Source organism: Dromaius novaehollandiae, chromosome 2, assembly GCF_036370855.1.
Source record: "Dromaius novaehollandiae isolate bDroNov1 chromosome 2, bDroNov1.hap1, whole genome shotgun sequence".
In the NCBI taxonomy this organism is placed as follows: domain Eukaryota; kingdom Metazoa; phylum Chordata; class Aves; order Casuariiformes; family Dromaiidae; genus Dromaius; species Dromaius novaehollandiae.
In genome coordinates this window covers 16,961,523-16,980,445 of record NC_088099.1, presented here as the reverse complement: position 1 = coordinate 16,980,445, position 18,923 = coordinate 16,961,523, and the positions used below count along the sequence as shown (strand labels likewise).

The 18,923-nt window shown below is 40.3% G+C and overlaps 1 protein-coding gene across 10 annotated transcripts in view; it reads left to right on the top strand.

Moving 5' to 3' along the window:
- ZEB1 (zinc finger E-box binding homeobox 1) overlaps positions 1-4,432 on the top strand; it is a 129,664-nt gene extending 125,232 nt beyond the window's left edge. For all 10 annotated transcript variants that reach the window (XM_064505822.1, XM_064505823.1, XM_026101525.2 and 7 more), the window contains one exon: positions 1,980-4,432. In XM_064505822.1, coding sequence (XP_064361892.1) covers positions 1,980-2,515 — 536 coding nt within the window. In that variant the 3' untranslated portion in view covers positions 2,516-4,432. The remainder of the gene's footprint in view (positions 1-1,979) is intronic.
- Positions 4,433-18,923: the final 14,491 nt, after the last annotated feature.

Genomic DNA, 18,923 nt, shown 5'->3' with positions numbered 1-18,923 from the left:
AAGTTGACCAGGAGCCAGCAATGTGCCCTTGTGGCCAAGAAGGCCAATGGTATCCTGGGGTGCATTAGGAAGAGCATTGCCAGCAGGTCGAGGGAGGGGATCATCCCCCTGTACTCAGCTCTGGTGAGGCCACACCTGGAGTGCTGTGACCAGTTCTGGGCTCCCCAATATAAGAGAGACATTGAGCTACTGGAGCAAGTCCAGCAGAAGGCTACTAAGATGATTAGCAGACTGCAGCATCTCTCATATGAGGAAAGGCTGAGAGCTGGGACTGTTCAGCCTGCAGAAGAGAAGACTGAGGGGGGATCTTATCAATGTGCATAAGCATCTGAAGGGAGGATGTAAAGAGAATGGGGCCAGACTGTTTTCAGTGGTGCCCAGTGACAGGATAAGAAGCAAGGGGCACAACCTGAAACGCAGGAAGTTCCATCTGAACATGAGGAAAAACTTCTTTACTGTGAGGGTGACTGAGCCTAGAACAGGTTGCCCAGAGAGGTTGTGGAGTCTCCATCCTTGGAGATGTTCAAAAGCCGTCTGGACACAATCCTGGGCAACATGCTCTAGGTGAGCCTGCTTGAGCAGTGAGGTTGGACTAGATGATCTCCAGAGGTCCCTTCCAACCTAAACCATTCTGTGATTCCATAACTTACTTTGAACTATAAACAATAATTAAGAGAAAAGGAACATCTATGCGTATGGTACTTTACCTGAAAGGCAATGTATCTAGCATGAAGGATTTCCAAACTGAGCCAAATTGGCAATCATCTGAAGTTAAGGGACATTTATTAGACTTAGAATCTAGCCCCAGAAGAACACACTTTCAGCTTTGATATTTAATTTCACCTAATTTTTCCTATGGGCTCCAGACTGGCATCTTCAGTCTTTCTTGAATAGCCATTGCTGCCTTATGTATTTTTTAAAAAATCTTTTCTGAGATGTCTTCAGAGAATTTTCTCTTTTTCTTTATTTGTTGTCTGCGTAATATTTCTGCATATTAATGTTGTTTTGTTTCATCTCATTTAAATACAGAATTCAAAAGATATAGAATCCCCTTTTCTTTACCATTGGATCAAATTCCTCACGTATTTTTTAAGAGTTTCTATTTTCATATCTTTCCTGTTCTGAAACTCTTTTAATGCCTTATTTTCATAACACAATTGTTCTTTCCGTTCCACTTTTAGATTAAGTATCATGTTCAGATGTGGTGTTTGTTTGATGAAGTTAGACATGGAAGTATTCCTCTTCTGTACAGAGCAACCAGAAAGCTGCTGTCTCATTGTCTGTATCTTTTATGTCTGGGCTGAGGCTATGCAAAATTGTTTTGCCTAACAACTTTGCGTGTTGAAAACAAAATAACATAACTGGGTTCCTGCTGTGTTTACAAGAGACTCTAAAAACAGCAACAGAAAGGCATAAAGAAGAAAGCTGAGAAACAAAGCAGAAAAAGAATCAAATCAATTCAGAGAGATTTTTCTGTTCAATATGTATGTACTCAGCAAGTTTTGTACATGAGGCACTCATCTGTGCCAACCTAGATTTTATTGTGACTTTCCTTTTAGCTCTAACATGGTGCAAAGGCTTTGTACACAAAAAATAATACAAAAGTTTACTTGATTTAAAACTTTCATCAATATAGAAAAAAAGAGTTAAAATGATTTTCAATTTGAATGACCTTTACTTCAAGAAAAAATGTCTCTCTTTCTAATTCATACATATTCAGCCATTTTTTGTGCTAAAAGTTGCAACCGAGAATCTGTTTATCCTTTGTTGTACAGCTTTCCTAAAAAGCTCACAAGTTACCCTTGTTTTCCCTTGGCCTCATGCGAGAATCCCAGCTTGATAATGGCAGAACATCTTGTTAAATAAAATTGTTAATTATTGGCAAGACATTTACCAATAGCATTTTATATGGAAAACAACTGTATACATTTTAAAACTTAAGATACAAAAGCTCCAAATGTCTATGGTTTATTTTTTAGGTAAAAGACCTCATGAGTGTGGAATCTGTAAAAAAGCATTTAAACACAAACACCATTTGATTGAACACATGCGACTGCATTCTGGGGAAAAGCCCTACCAATGTGACAAATGTGGAAAGCGTTTTTCACACTCGGGGTCTTACTCTCAGCACATGAATCATCGCTACTCCTATTGCAAACGAGAGGCGGAAGAGCGCGATAGCACAGAACAGGAAGAGACGGGACAAGAGGTCCTCAATAACGAGCACGTTGGCGCCAGGGCATCTCCATCGCAGATCGACTCAGATGAGAGAGAGAGTCTAACTAGGGAAGAAGAGGAAGACAGTGAAAAAGAGGAAGAGGAGGAGGAAGAAAAAGAGTTGGAAGGACTTCAGGAAGGAAAAGAATGTAGAAAACGACAAGTAGAGGATGAAGAAGAAGAAGGGAAAACTGAAGGTAACAAGAATGATGAAGCTGTAAATCAAGGAAGCAATGCAGAACCAGAAGTTATACAGAATAATGGGCAGGTATCAGAAGAAAAAACAAATAAAGCTTAAATGATAGTTTTTTCTATAAGGAAAAAAATGGTAATGAAGTTCGTTCTATATTATACATGCTATTCATGGAAACGCAGTAGCCTGCATACTGTGATTTCTGTTCACTACTGTGTAAAAAAATATATATATAAAAAAGAAAAAAAAAAGAAATCCAGGTGTGCCTGAACCTCAAACTTAGTAATTTTTCACACAGCTTTCAAAGTTAGGAACAAGTTTGTAACATGAAGCAGATTAGAAAAATACAGTGACTCTGGAAGCAAAGATTTACCAGGTTGTAGGAAGCCTGGTTTATTAGACAAGCATCTGGCATTGTTTGTTTTATCAGTATTAATTTTCATTCTTAAGTTGATTAATTTTTAAACTGTACAATTGGGAGAGATTTATATGATTTTTTTTTTTATGGTAAAACATTTCCTAAATCCGCTTCAGTATTTTATTATGTTTTTAAAATGTGAGAACTTCTGCACTACAGAATTCCCTTTTGCAGAAACCCATAATGCAGTTGCAAACAGTGCTTGGCTACCTTTGTAAATTCAACCTAGAAGGTAGCGGTTTATAACATTAGATGTTGTAGTAGAGCATATTATCATTTAAAGTGTATTGTTAGCCTTAAGAAAACAGAGATGATAGAAGAACTGAAGTTTCTTACTCATGTGGTTAAAAATGTAGTTGAAAAGATTGTTGTTGAGTTCTGATTGCAGGGACTAACAGTGTTAATACTGGAAAGGACAGCAAAGTCGTCAAAATCAGTGTTTGTAATTGTGTTTTGAGTATGTAGTAACAATATGAAGGATATGATATGAAGCTTTTTATCTCCTTTGGCCTTATGCAAGACCTGTGTGCTGTAAGTGCCATTTATCAGTATTATAAAGGCTCTAACCAGCCTTTATCCAATGTGTGGCCTACAATAACTAGCATTTGTTGATTTGTATCAAACTTCTAAACTAATCATGGGGAAAAAACACTCAGCCATCAGAGAAGTAAGAACACTGGTATATTTCATTATTTAATTATTTGGTGGTATTTTTGGTTAATACCTGACTTGCAGAATTTCTCTACAATAATTACAAGGGAAATTTTCTAATCTGCTTTATTGCTTTATTGGTTTACTTTAATTTCAGACACATACATGTAATGTTATCTGGCTCATAAGTATTTTCAAATGTTAGTTATTATGGACCCCATTTATTAACATTGTTAGCTGATTTTTACCTATCAGTATTATTTTATTTCTTTTAGTTTATAGATCTGTGCAACATTTTGTACTGTATGTCTTCAAACCTGGCAGTATTAATACCCTTCTTACTGACATATGTACCTTTTTAGTTTTAGAAAACTTTTATATTTATGTGTCTTATTTTTATATTTCTTTATTTATTACACAGTGTAGTGTATAATACTGTAGTTTGTATTAATACAATAATATATTTTAGTATGAAAATTTGGAAAGTTGATAAGATTTAAAGTAGAAATGCAATTGGTTCTCTTGCATTGAGATTTGATTTAACAGTGTTATGTTAACATTTATACTTGCCTTGGACTGTAGAACAGAAGAATTAAAATGGGAATGTATTAATTTTACAATTGCAATCAATTCATTTTACCTTTACCCAGTTTTTAATATAAAGCTCTTAAATTTTAAAATTCACTGTGTGACTAATAGCATGATGCTCTGCAGTTTTATTAAGAGATTAGCCTAACCATAAAACTCTCATTTCCTTAGTAAGCCAAATTAGAATAATCTTATAAACAGTGTTGGGAACAATGTTTAACATTTTTGTGCCAATTTGTTCCTGTTTTCATGTATGTATGTTACAAATCTGAAACTTCATTTTTAAGTTCCTTGTTACATCATGGTCATTTTCTAGTTTTTTACCAGACTCCCCATCTCACAATAAAATGCGTCAACAAGTCTGACTTACTGTCATTATTCTAGTAATTGTAAAAATATATTTTAAATTACTTCTATGAGATATCACTCAGGCCGGGTTCTTGCTTCAGTAGAGATACTCACTGTCAGTTGTATGTGAGGCGCATATAAGTGAAAGGAAGGTTTGACTGTGTGCAGGTGAAGGGATTGCTACCTTGGGTTATTGATTTGACAAACATTAGAAGAACAGCTAAGCTTTCAAAAGAAACCATGTGTTTTTGTGATTACTTTTCTTCTCTTGCATCTGCCTAATATATATTATAATGTTCTGTTTCAATCAGACTGCTTTTAAGGGAAGTAATTCTATAGGTGTTTTTTTGATTTAGCAATAAGCTAATGAAAAAGTTGATGTATATATTGCTGTTGAACTTTCTAAAAATATGGCACCAGTATTACTGATATATATAATTTCAGTAATGTAAATACAAAGCTCTTAAGGTTGTATTAGAAATGCATTTTTTAAATGTTTTGCAGTTTAAACATAGTTTAGAGAAAGTTCTTTAAACAAAGTTCTGCTCTTTTAGTGATCCCTAAAAGAGGTTAACAGTTGTTAAATTTTGTTTTTTCATGAATGTCATATAAGTTGTTTTATGTTCAAATATCTTAAGTTTTGAATACTTCTCAATCTTATTCTGTCTTCAGCATTGATACATATAAAAGATTTATCCTACATATTACATATTTTACTTCGTCTGTATTTTACAGTACAGTACCAGATATTGCACTTTTAAATGGATTAAGCTCCTAACTCAGTAGTATATCATTGAGGTAAAAGTAAGACAGCTGTTTTGAAAAAAATAACTATTTAGATTACATCAATAAGTTTGCCCTTTGCTTATTATTTTAACAGAAATTGATCAGGTGATTCAGGATTTGTTGCAGGTAAAACTGTGTCTGTTCTATGTAATTAAATGTCCTTTTTAAGCCTATTTTCAGATGGAGATATTTTTTGTAACCAAGGAGCATCTTTCTTGTCTATAGTAATAAACCTAGTGAGACATTTGTTGAAAATGTGATGGAAGGAAAATCTGTGCTGTTTTTAGAAACAGAGCAAAGGATTTGAGCAAATGTAAGGTCACTCACATAAATGCAAGCTGCATGTGAAAGGTCAGTACCTTCGATTGCCAGAACCTTAAATGAAGCAACAGAAAACTATGCTTTGATAGAGAACAAAGTGCAAGCGGGTTTGATTCAGGAAGTGTCATCATTTTTGTGGAGAAAATTTATATTCATTACTTAGACTATGAAACCATTTTGTACATTTGTATCTTCAGAATGGATTGGTGTATTGAATTTTGCATCTGTTAAACTCAGAGATGCCTCTGATATTTGTGACCTTATAACATCATGTATTACCCATTTGAAAAACACAAAAACTGTGATGCATCTTTAGGCGAGTAAATTTATCTGGAACAAAGATGTGCTTAGGAGACCCACGATGTTATTCCCAGCTCCATCAGTGAGATGCCTACAGTGTAGGTAGCTGCGTAGTGCAGAGACACCCAAGACAGCTGTAGGGGCGTCCACTGAGGTATGGAAAGCAATCTGGCCGCAGCAACACAGGGCTTCCCTATAAATTAATGACAAAGCAGTTCTGAGGGGAAAAGCTCTCACACGTGAGAAAATGTGGAAGTAAAAGGGTGAGGCCTTTGTATTCTGTCCTAAAAAATAAATAAAATTTGGAAAAGAGAAGTGAAAATATTTTTAATAAAGCTCCCTTGTCCCTGGTCAGAAGTTGAAAAGCTCCTTAGCCACCCTCTGTGCCCAGTCTACGGGCTGTGCCCTCGCCTTCCTCGTACCCACCACTCATGGCTTGTCTCAGCTAAGCACGTGCCAGGCAGAGGACAGTCTCCAGCCTCTACTGGCAAAAAGAGAAGTGGCCTTTGGATACAATATGGAGTAGAGCAGTGACCTGAGACTCGTGCTCTGCTTTGGGTTTGGCTGCTGACCCATTTTATGGCTCTGGGCTATAGTTAATTGCTATGCTTCAGAATTACAGTTGCAAAACTGTGACATGGTTATTTGTCTCCTTTTATCACATAGTTTGAGAATAGGAAAAATATCACAGAATAACTATAGGAAAAATATTATGGAAGTTAATATTTAAGTTTTGTGGCCGAGTATGGGGAATACACTTCTGAGGTCCTGAGAAAACAGGAGTAGAAAAAGGAGCTTAAGGCTCCTTTTAAGGAGCCTTAAGGAAGAGTAGAAAATACTCTGGAGAGAGGTAACTGCTTTGTCCTTTCTAGCAGTATTTGTGTGTCATCTGAGTTGTAAATCTAGTGGCTTTATCTCTAATTCTCCATAGTGATGTCTCTGCCTGATTGCCAGTCATCTGCAGCAGTCTATATGTATAATTGGTGACATAGAGATGCTCAGCAGTATTTTATGCATGAGCTTGAAAGCATTTTGAAAATGGTATTGGATTACAAGTAATCAGATGAATTGGTGGATACTGAAAAAGGGAATCAAGAAGTTTTGTTAGTTTGGCTAATTTCAGAGTTCCAGTATGTTTCAATAGCTATTTTAAGTTTTAGTACAAGAAGAATGCATCGTGGTATAGCCGCCCAGAATGCAATATAATTATCCTAAAGAGCAGTATTCTTCTGAGAGATTGAGTAAAAATTGCTTAAACTGACAACCAAAGTGTTATGTTCACACTCTCAAGTATAGTGATGCTAATGCAGTTCCTGCAGTTGCTGCGACGATGACACCCAGTCGTCAGCTCCACAAGGCGCACTTTGCTGATACTCGTACTAGCCAAGTGTGCCTAGGATGGTAGTGGCTACAGCACATACCTGTAATTTGAAAGTAAAGCCATTTACACAGGAGAAAATATGACACTACTAAAAGCACAGCTTTTGCCACTGCAAAAAAAGCTCTATTAGGGGCTTTTATCATCAAAGCAATGAAGATCAGGGCTTCATACTCCAAACCAACATAGAAGTCTGTAGTGCAGAAATGGCCATAATGAAAATACTTTCTAGGGTCCAGAAGACCATCCGAGTTTAAGATAATAATTTGAAAATGAGAAAAGTCCATTTTGCTCATGGAGACAGTAGTGAAGATAGAGGGTGATTTTTGAGCACAGAGTAGGAAAGGTAAAAGAACGTAATACATGCAGACCTGAGCGCTTCCTGAAAGTGTGTTGTTCTTAATTTATTTGCTAGCAATTTATATGTCTGCATACAATTCTTTGTTCAGAAGGAGTTTTTTTCTGACTATGTTTTGCAATTCACATTCTGGTATTTAAATATACAAATTACTTTTTTTCCTCTTTCCTTGGGAGAATAGCTTGTTTCATTGTCACTGTAATAATCTGTAAATTTCATGTGGAAATTCAAAATTAGAAGTCCTTTGAGTTTTTATTTGATCATTTATTCTTCATATTTTTCCTAGGCATTGGTTCTAATACTATTCACACAGTTTGATTTTCACAAAAATGAATACAAAAGGGTGATGACTGAATGAACTCTCAAATTTGAGCAAATATTTACAAGTCTTTCCTTTTATATGTCTGCTCTTTATCAATCTGTGGTCACTAATCTGTCACACAATCTTCTGAATTGTGTTGCTGTGCTTCTCACACATATTGTATATATTTTCTTTCTACTGAAAACCATATATTATGATATATTCATTATTTCACAAAAAAATCTATTTTTCTTTTAAACTGTAATTAGAAAATAGTCTGATTGTTGGGATTAAACATGGAATATGCTGATGTCAGGAGCCCTTTTCATGGCAAGATTTGGTCCTATACTATGCTGAATCTGAACATCCTGTAGTATTAACCCACAGCTATGTAAAATTCTCCAGGACACCACTTCTACACTTGCAAATCTCCCAAAAGATCTCTACAAATGATGACAACAATAGGAAGCAATCTTTATATAAATAAATCTATGAGAATGCCATGTTGGTCTTTCCTTTGATTTTCTCAGTGAGTCTCAAATTCTCTGATTGCTTTTGGATTTTAACCTTTCTGTAATGGGGACTGTCCTTGTTTTGTTGTTCAGCTTTGCGTAAACTAGAATGTATGTAGTAATCATGAGCTTTGTATTGCATATTAAATCAGGAATTAAGGAGGTAAATGAATTAAACCTTAAAAAAACCTCAAATACACATGCACTAACTTTGCTTGATTGCTGATGAGTTTCTGTTCCTCTTACATGTGGAAGTCTGCTCTCTTTTAGCAACCCTGGGCCCAAAGACAGGACAGATGTGTGCGTGAGCCTCTACAGAGCACATTTGACAGCAGTTTAAATGACTGGGGTTCTGTTTCAATCTCCTGTTCCTTAGGAGCTCTCTCTTTAGGCCAAATCCTGCATGCCTGTTGATGAATATCAGTGAAACACTTAAATTCAATGAAACTTCTTACATGCGGCTGGTGAAGCACTTCCCTTGTGTGTAATGACAGAGGTATACAGTAAGCATTTTGCTCTTTCAGTGTATGAGAATAAAATCTGTGTGTTGGACCAGATTGTTCAAGTTGGATCAAATTGTTCAAGAAATAGTTCACTGGAAAATCATGCAAAATTCTGAAAATAACAATGGCTGCCAGTTAAACAGCTCTGAAAGGTCATGTCTCTACACACAAAAAAGGTACTTGGAATTGTTTGGTTTTCTTTTTTTCCCCTCAATCAAATTAGCCCTATTAAGGACAGCTGCCCTCAGTTCCTTTCACTCCAGCTAAATGTAATTCTGTCCCTGGTCTCCTCCAAACCAGGAGCAGAACAGCTCTCTCGCTTCTCCATGCTTTATTTTGAGTCCTTGTGAGCAGTAAGTGTTGGAGTGAGGGGGAGGAAGGTTTAACCTTTGAGAGTGTTTGAACTGGCAGTGCTGCCTGCAGCACCTTTCAGCTGGCTGCTGCTGCTAATGGCTGTAAGTTGTTTGAAGTGGTCATGGTTACAGCCTGACCAGGTCAAGCGATCTCAGCTGAGGTTACAGAGATAACGGGGAGTCTCAATCAAGACAAGCTGACTAAGTTGACCTCAAGTCAGCTTTCTTCCCCCCTTAGCTCCAAAAATTCCTTTGGTAGGAGCCAGCAATCATGTTTTGTAGGAGCTCCTAGCTTGCAGCACCTGGTGTAGGAGAGCAGCAACCCCTCAATCTGTAAATTCCAGTCTTGCCGCTTGTAACTTCCTGAAGTAGTGACTCAAGTTCCCCAGAACATAGCATTTTCATATTGGCATGTTGGTCTCCAAGATGATATATTGTGGAAAGTGCTCTTGGTATGTCCTGATGCTTAGTGAGAGGCACTTTGTAAACCAAGCAACAAGGAATTCTAGCACTTGTAATGACTGCTATATTTCTGTACCTTTCCCAGCCCTGATTATGAGGCCAGTTTTCCTGGCTTAGGGGAAAATGGGTAATAATTTAATTGATGAATGATAATATAGCTTGCACAAAGTTGTTGCAGGCTGAGTTGGGAATAGACCCAGGTCTCTAACATGACCAGGTGAGCTGCCTTCTACTTTAGCATGCAGTTTGTTCTTGAAGACATATGACAAACTGAGCCTTCCTGCAATTTTCACTGGCACAGCAGAGCTCACTGCTTAGCAGCTATACACTTGACAAGCTTATCCTGTTATGTTGCCGTCAAGAGGTTGGTTCTTCGGCTCAAGCAGCAGAGACTCAGACTTTGTAAACAAGTAAGTGCTTGATTCAGGTCTATCAGATGCCAAGAGAAAGATGGTGGGACATTTGGCCAGATCATCAGTGACCACTAGCAATTTACTTCCAGAACTATTTTCAGAAACCAGTAATCTTTGTGCTTTATTGCTCCCTGCATGGGCTGATGCAGGGATTGCTGCCATAAGCAGAGTTGCAAATGTCCTGCCAGGCTGAAGGTGAGTTTGGGTTCCACCAATGGCTTTTACAGAAGTGAAAGAATAAAAGCTTTGCTGATTCTCTACATGGTCCTACTGCCCAAATCATCATCTTGTTCCTCATGGTTTTTTATGCAGCAACAAGTCAGGGAGACATTTTCTGGGTCCTAGTGACCCCAATAAGGGTTCGAGCTGTATCCTTTGTGGGGGGGAGAAGAGTGAAGGAAAAAACAATTCTCGGTGCAGTAAATTGTTCCACATATGAATAATCTTGTATATTCCGTGTATGAATAATCCTTCTTTACAGAAATAGCTCGACTCAGGTAAATAATTGCTTACTCTTTTAAGTAAAATCCTTGTAGGATCTGCCTGTTCTCCTTTGCAGTTAGAATAGTCTGAGGCTTTTAAACATTACAGGAAACAAGTATTTAATTGCTGCTCTACTGCAATTTATGGGAGCATTTCATCTAGTTCCTTCCTGTGGCCCCACCATCTCTATTTAAGACTGACAGCACTGCATTACTTACTCTGTAATAATGGAAATGTATTGGGTTCATTTAAATCTGAACCTGTTCAGCTCACTATAACTAAAAATAATTGAAAATAGCTGGAGAATCTGATGCCAAAAAAATGCAAATATTTCATGACCAGAACGATGTATAGGTCAAATACCATTTACATTTCTGATATTTAAGCTGTGTGTTTAAAAGCACTGTTTAAGTCCCTCCTCTACTCCTACCTGGTTTCTATCCAGTTGCCTCTCAGTTTCGGGTGTAGGTGCAGTGCACCCAAACAAGTGTGCACCCTTTGCCACTGCTCTACATAAATAAAAGTCTATACGTGGATCTGCTATGCTCTAATAATACTGCTTGAAAAGAAAGCATGTTAAAACCCCAAAATAGGAGGTAGCCTAGCTTAATTGTCACAGCAGAACTGTCCTGTGCAGCCAACCAACCATTGCACCTAATTCACCATAGCCTATTCATAGAATCCTTCTAAATACAATTTTTAAACTTCTATGGGCTTTCTCATACTTAATACCTTTATATATTATGTGCTAATTTTTCTTGGAATTCTACTAAATTAGCTGTCTTCTGTAGCTTCTGAACTGTGCTTTGCCTGCAGTTCTCATTAGGTTTTTCTCCATTACCCATGCGATGGTACCTGTCATGGAGTTTGCTGCCTGCCTGCAGTACCCTAGCTCTCTTTGCAGAAAGCAGGACCTTCGCTCCCCCAGCAGGCGCACAATGCTGGCAGGGTAGAGAAGTGCACAGAGATGCTCTGCCAAATTACAAGCAGCTGCAAGTGGTGAAATAATTCTGCTGTATGGTCTGTGGGCTGCTCTGAATTTGGGGTGATGGCATACTCCTTAGTCAAAAAAGGGCAGTAATAAATTAAATATCCTTGCGAAATACCATTCGCTTGCTATCACTGTCTTACAACCTTCTACCCTGTTTCTGGCCTTGGTCTCCTAAGTAAATGCAAGTTGTGAGCCTGTGTGTGTGAGCAAGTTGTGCTGTGTGTTCCCTTTACTTGCCTTATGATACATTTTGAACCTGCTTACTATTCCTGACCAGATTTGACAGAGGAGGAGATGTGTCAAAGATGTCAAGTCCTTGCACATCTTCGCATGTCCTTGCATGACTTGGAAATTGGTGGCTTAGGGCAGAGGACCAAATCAACGCCCCTGCTAGGCAAAGTCAGGTATTATTCAATCCCCTAGTATCCTAAGTGCAGTTCTGAACCACCCACAGCTTGTGCTACCACTTGTCCAGCCGAGAAAGGCAGGGAAAATAATAGAGGGTTTTGTCAGTTCTGTTGCTCTCTTGCTAATTTGAGAGGAAAAAAAGAGAAAAAAAAAACTGCACAAGAGCAAATATGAATATCTAATTAGCAGTGAGTTAGTGCACTCTCCTTAGAAGGGAGACTTGAAATATGGTCCTCGTTCTAATGTCAGGCCACTATACACAGGGGACCTTGCCAGCAGAACTGACACTCTGGTCTCCATCACAAGCTAAGAATCATGTTTATTTGTTCACTCTCTAGCCCAACAAATATGAAATTCTCTCATGCAAAGTAGAACTAACCCAACAACAGAATCTTTGTGTCCTCCATAAGGGCCAGAATAGAGCATACTGGGTTCAAACCTTCTCATGTAGATGGAAAGACTGAGTGCAAGTTTCACATATCCCTCAGGAGCGCTGTAACAGGGATATACTACTCCTGGATTACCCTGTTATTCCCCCACTAGTGTGCAGCTTGGTGCAAATGGTTTGAGTGGGTTTAGTCTCACCGTGCTCTCCAAGTGATGCAGGCAAAACACCTGGTTTGTACACTTGGATGGATTGGTCATCACATAGATGCTGGACAGCTTCTGGGAACACCTAGAAGCAGATGTTTACAAATTTGGAGGCCTCTATTACCACACACTGCAACAACACCCATGTGTAGTCAACTTTAGCAAGTGCTGCTGCTGGAGGAGGGACTCCTGCCCTCCCAGCTGCTGGGCTGCCCCTCTGCACACTGCCCCTTTCTCAGGCTGGTACAGCTGGGTCAGGATGGAGCCAGCCAACAAGAGACCAGTCATCTTTCCTGGGTTATTTTTCAACTGGATCAGTTCACTGCATAACACTAAAGCCTTTGCTGGGGCAAGAGAAGGGGAGCTTGGGGAGTGGGATTACTCCTGTGCAGCTGGCATAAACTGGCAGTGCCACCGAGCATACATTGAGCTACAGCCCTAACTGCTGAGGGTTTTCGTGCCTCCAGGAAAGGCAGCGCCTGAATGGTAGTTCTGGGGATTGCAATTTTTTATACAGCTGCTGAAAGTAAGAATTAGTTCAAACAGAGCAATTTAGTAGATGTAGCTGAAACACTTTTTAATGCCATTTTAAATTTACTGATAACATTCGTTGGCCTTTGATTTTCTCTTTCTGAAATGTTTTGCTCATTTAATTTAAAGCAGGCTTGGTCAAAAGTGACAACCTGTACAGGCTGTATTTGGCCAAGACATGCAGCCCAGCAATCGCATTGGGAAAACTAGGGAGAGAAACTCTTTCACTGCAGACTGTAGTAGTAACAGCACACAGGTAAAACCTAAACAGTTGGGTTCGCTCTGCTTTTAGTTCTGTGTTGACATTTGATTCTCTGAAGTGCAGTGTAACCAGTAAACAAACTTTTTTTTGTTTTCTGGACGTGTGGCTGCATAGGTTTCCAGCTCTTGCTCAGAACTTCTTTATTTCTTTCATGGTGCGCACAGGTCGTTTTGTTTCTGAGCGGAGTTAAGAACTGCCTCCTGCACTGGCTGACTTGAAGCAGGGTTTTCCCGCTCCTTAGCCCTATGTCTGTGTTCTGTATGATGCTTCTTTGGGTCAAAATAATAAATAGGAGGGCTCAATGAACAACATTAAACCCTTCTGGTTTTTTTTCATCCATCACAGGGTTTCTGTATGCTCTGATGAGGTACAAGTTCAGTCAAGCCATGCAGGATGATGTTTAAGATTATATCGATAGCCAAAACCCAAAGTAAATGACAAAGGCCAGCAAGACCACAGACAAAGTGGTCTGTTGGCAGAGCTGCACTTTCTGTCGGTAGTCTCCCCAAACATACAGGGCTAGTTTAGTCCAGGCTGTTGAGTTATTGTCAGAGCTAGAAAGTGTCCTTTGCCCTATTGCGTCAACATCTCTCTTTCACTTTCAAGCTCTTACAACAGCAGAGGCCGCAATTAGTGCTATTAGTCATTTAGCATAATCGGAATTAGAATAGGTTGGCTTTCGCCGGCTTACAAATGAGCTGTTGGCAGCAGGATGTCATCATGCTGAGCCAAAAGGCCAGACAATAAAGACTGGAGGACCTGACCCTGGAATAAAGTCTGGAGATCTCTGCTGGAAGCTACGCGATGCAAAGGGAAAATCGGTTGCACCAGCACGATGACCCAAACCAGCTAGTGCTCTCTGGACTCAGGGTGCGCTTGGATCCTTCTGCCCACTCACAGTCCAAAATCCGAGTTTCTCCCTGAGAAACTGTGCTTTTCCTGGACCTGCACTGCACAGGACTCACAGCTTGCTTTCTAACCACAGTGCCTACTGCCGCCCATATCCAAAAGGTAAGACTATTCCTGTCATTAGGAGGAAACCAACATCCTGTCAAATCTGTCCATCCCCTTAGCAACTAAAACTGTACCCCAGCTGACCCAGGCTATTTCAGGGCAGGGCTTGGGCACTCTCTTTCCTTTTATTGCAGGTATTTTCCTCTATAGACAGTAATTCAGGACTTGGGTGAAAGGAGCGTGAGAAAGGGAGAAAAGAGCAAGACGAACAAGCTCAGGCGCTAGAGACAACGTGTCTCCGATCCCACAGGAAGAGCAGTCCTCAGTAGCGAAGATGCCTGTGTGCTGCCCAGTGTCCCAAGGACTGGTCTGTGCAACTTCAGAAACCCTGGGCATAGGAGACAGCTTCCTTGGGGAGCGTGCTAGCTACAAGCTGTTGAATGAGAGACAGACACCTTCTTCACCCAAGTTTTAAAGGAAAACAGTGGTTGTGGCTGTGTTTCACACAGAGGTGGAAATCATCAATGTGCGTGAGATGTGCTCTGTGTACCCCCAGCAGGTCAGGCTCCTCTGGAGGTTTTGGAATCAAGAAAGCAGGTGTCCTTCACCGTGTTGTCTCAGGCAGGAAAGAAGCACTGGACCACTTGCAGTAGAGTGGTCCTGGCCCCTATGGCAGCAGGGTCCCTAAGTGCCTGAGGTTATAAGAGCTCAACAGACAGGGCTCAGCACAGGTAAACCTGAGGTAACCTTAAAGAATACTTCATCAGGAATCTGTTAGATCTTAGTTTTGGGCTTAAGCATCTCAAATCCAGCTCAGTCCTATTACAGGCACTTACTGTTACATTAGATCTGGCCTTTGTTATCTAAATCATAGCAGTGAATACATGAATCTACTGTTTCTATCACCCATGACAATAAAAAAGAAATGCATTCATAGTCATTGCCCTCACTGGTTTTCACCCAATCTCTACATGAAATCTTTTCTGTAAAGAGGATGGCCCAGCAGTGTTTTCAGACCTGATTCCACATTAACACTTTTTATAGCTATCAGCTGACTGCCACCACACCTTCTAACAGTCCCAGGTCAAAGCCCAGCCTCACTGTCTCTAGCTTAGCATGAGCTGAACAGCCTGTGCTGAGGCCTTACAAACTCGTATATGGCCAGGCTGCCTGGCTGCTGGTGAGCAGCTGGTCTGACCCTTCAAGGGCTGAGAGGCTTGAGCCAGCCATCTGTGCTCGATTGGGTCCTGTCGGGAACAGATCAGGCCTTTCTGAAACTGCAGGAGAGAGACAAGGTGGCTGGTGTGGGGTGGCCCTGCTGCCCTCTCCTCTTCAATACTTTGACTAAGTTTTAGATAGTCAGGGAAAAATGTTCTGCCTGGAAGCGGCTTGGGTGTATTGACTCATCCATGGACCAAAGAAACTGGCCTGCCTTACATGTGGCCATATTTGTTGTCCCAGCTTTGCAGTGGCTGGTTTTGTAGGTGCTCCGCAGCAAGCCCGAATGGTAAAATCTGATCCTGTAATCAAACTGCCCTTAAGAAATTTTCTTGGAGTCTTCCTTGTTATTTGGAAAAACAAAATAAAATTTAATTTATGGCACAAAGAAAACCACTGTGTCTCCATTTCACCTGAACTGCAGACAAGCTCTGAAAGTATGGAGGAGGGATCCTCTTTAAAGAGTTCTCAGCCTGTCTCAGGTTTAGTAAGTGCCAAAAGAAAATACAGTCATTTCTGCTTTTTAAATGCACAGTTCTCTTAGAGAACAGGCCTCTCAGCTCCCTATAATTGCAGATTTCTAATGGTTTAGCCTAAGCATTCAATGTCTCACAGTGTTTTGCTCTCTGCAGCTTTTCTGTGATATCTTTATATATTTCCTGGCTGTATAGCGTGCTGCCCTACTGGAGAATATACTTCAGTTTTCATGTGGGGGGCTTCGTTTTTCTGTTTGTTTATTTTTTGTGAATGGGGACTCCAAGTGGGTCTTCCTGCTTGCCTTTTCTCTCTCTTTTTTTTTTTTTTTTTTTTTTTCAAAGCCAGGTGGCAGAAAGGGGATAGCTTTGTAGCTGTATTCTAACCAAGGGCCGGAATAATTGGAATGGGAGGCAGAAATCCCGGACAAACATCACATTCAAGTACGAAAAAAATTGAAATTTCTCTACAGAAGAAAAAAAATCTCTTTCTCTGCTTCAGTTCCCTCATCTATAGAGAAAAGATAAGTAGAAATCATTACCCGAAGGCATGCTGTGAGATTTAATTTCAGTAATGCCTACATGGTAAAGTGTGGGAGCCCTGGAAGAGCAAAGCTCTCACAGTGCGGATGAGGCCGGAGCATCACTGCCGGCACGGAGGTCACCTGCCATTCAATTGCCAGATGCCCTGTGCAATTTGGACTATCTGAACTTAATGCTCAAATCCCAAACCTCATCCAAAAAGCATACAGGGCATGAGTTTCCTCCATGTTTGCTGCAACAAGTTAAATCACACATGCGCTATGCAACTCTCCCTATGCTTGCAGCAAGCCCAGTGCTTTGGACTTGAAGACCTTGCACAAAACCATACATGTCTCTGGGCCTGGTCAGCCTTTACAGCCCAGCAACGCTGCTTGATTCTTCGCCACCCAGATCTGTTTTGAGTTGCTTATCACTTTTGCAAAAGCTATATTTTCCTTGTGGATGTTGCCTCTGGATTACTTTTTCAATTGACTTTTTTTTTTACCAGAAAAAGAGTAAGAGAGGGGAAAAAAGCGTGGTGTCCTCAGAGGAGATTGGGAGGGCAGGATTTTGAGGAGCATCCTCAGTATTACCTGACAAGAGGCAGACGTGGTGCTCCTCTCTCACAGATGGCTGCTGCCAGGCTCCTTTCTCCTGTACCAGGCAAAGGGGTCAGCGGTCAGGTTGGGGCTCTCCCAGCTCTTGGGACAATGCTAAGGTAGAGCCTGTCTGCACCAAAAAGAGGTATCACAAATCCTGTGGAAAATGTGCAAGAAGTGTAGGGATAGAGCAATCAGGCCTGAGGGATGGTAATGCTGGTGCTGCAGCCCTGAGGCTGGGGCAAACAGGGGCTTGGGGCCAGGGTGTCTGGTCACTGGTGCTCCGCAGCGCCCACCCACACATCCCCCGTGGACCCGCCTCCCACCTGGAAACTGGGGCTGTCCACACGTGACATGGGAAGAGTATGTTCTGCCATTTTATTAAACCAAATGTATGGTTATTAATACAACTAGCTCAGGAAGTATTGCTTGCAAAAGTAAAAGGTTGACTTCGATGTCAAAGTTGACTTCAATTGCAGATGTTATGAGACAAAACATTATGAAGAATGACTTTAATATGTACTTTACATGCTTATTACCGTGTTTGGGTGAGAAGTGTTTATATGCTAGCAGCCCTGAAAGTGCTTTTTGTTCCTCATAACCAACCTTCTCCGAGAAACAACGAGTTAAGGAGAAATATTACAGCCAGATAAAACTTGAGGCAGTTATATTTTGGAAAAATTTGAGCCTGTTGCACAATACATCATAGTAATATCACTAGTCATAAAGCAACAGAATTATTTACCATCACTACACAAAAGAAAATCTTCCCTGGAATCAAACTGGTATTTCTCTTATTCTGATAGCGTTTCCCAGTGAGTCACTACTGGACAACTTGTTCTATAGGCAGGAAACTGCTTTTGAAAGTGATGGAGCATGCTTGTGGTGGTCACAGCAAAGGATTGTCAAGCTCTTTGTACAGCTGTTTCCGTAAGTGATTCATGAAGGAAAAAAATCTCACTCCTTATAGTCTTTTACTTTTCAGTGCCGGTAGTTGAAATTCCAAGCCGTAAAGACCTTTGCCACTGGCAGTAACATGCTCGCTGAAAGAGCTTCCACTGAAACCGCTGCACTTTGGCAATCAGGCCACGGGATTATCTCACTGGCCTGCAGCAACGCTCCTGAGGCCGGACACCTCCCCTCGCCTCCAACTCCCAGTGTCGTTCCATTCATCGAGCTGCATTTGCCTTCTTCTGTTTTCAAAGGGGAGCCAAAATACAGCAATAATGAGCCTATTTTAGTGTGATAACTACAGAGCCACAAATGAGAATAAACTTTCCAGAAATTTCACACTAGAAATGGAGACAAAGGGTAGCTGAAAATCTGGAAGTTGCCCGCCCTGCCATACAGATCGCTGCTAGCAGCCTACATCTGTGCACCATATGAGCAAGTGAGAAAGTGTCTTTGAGAAGGGTATAAAGTTGGTTCTGTGTCAATAATGGACCTAATCCAAGGTACTGAAGCATCTGCTATGTATTTCAGTATTTTATTTCTTATACTTGTAAGGATATTCAAGTAGGTGAGCATCTATGCCTAAAAGACGACTGTATTTGACAGAGAAGCTAAGATGTGGTCACCACCAGCTGAAATACTTGCTATTCTAGGAGGTACTTTGAACTCTCCTTCAGGTAACATGTCAGCATTAGAATCAAATGATCACTGCATGCAGGTCTATAAAGCTTCCTAAATTAGTTGGGTAGAGAGCAGCTCTGCAAGTTATTGCTAGATGGTTGAGCACTAGTACAGGTAAATTAAATTATTATTGGCTCCAAGTGTGACTCCCATATGC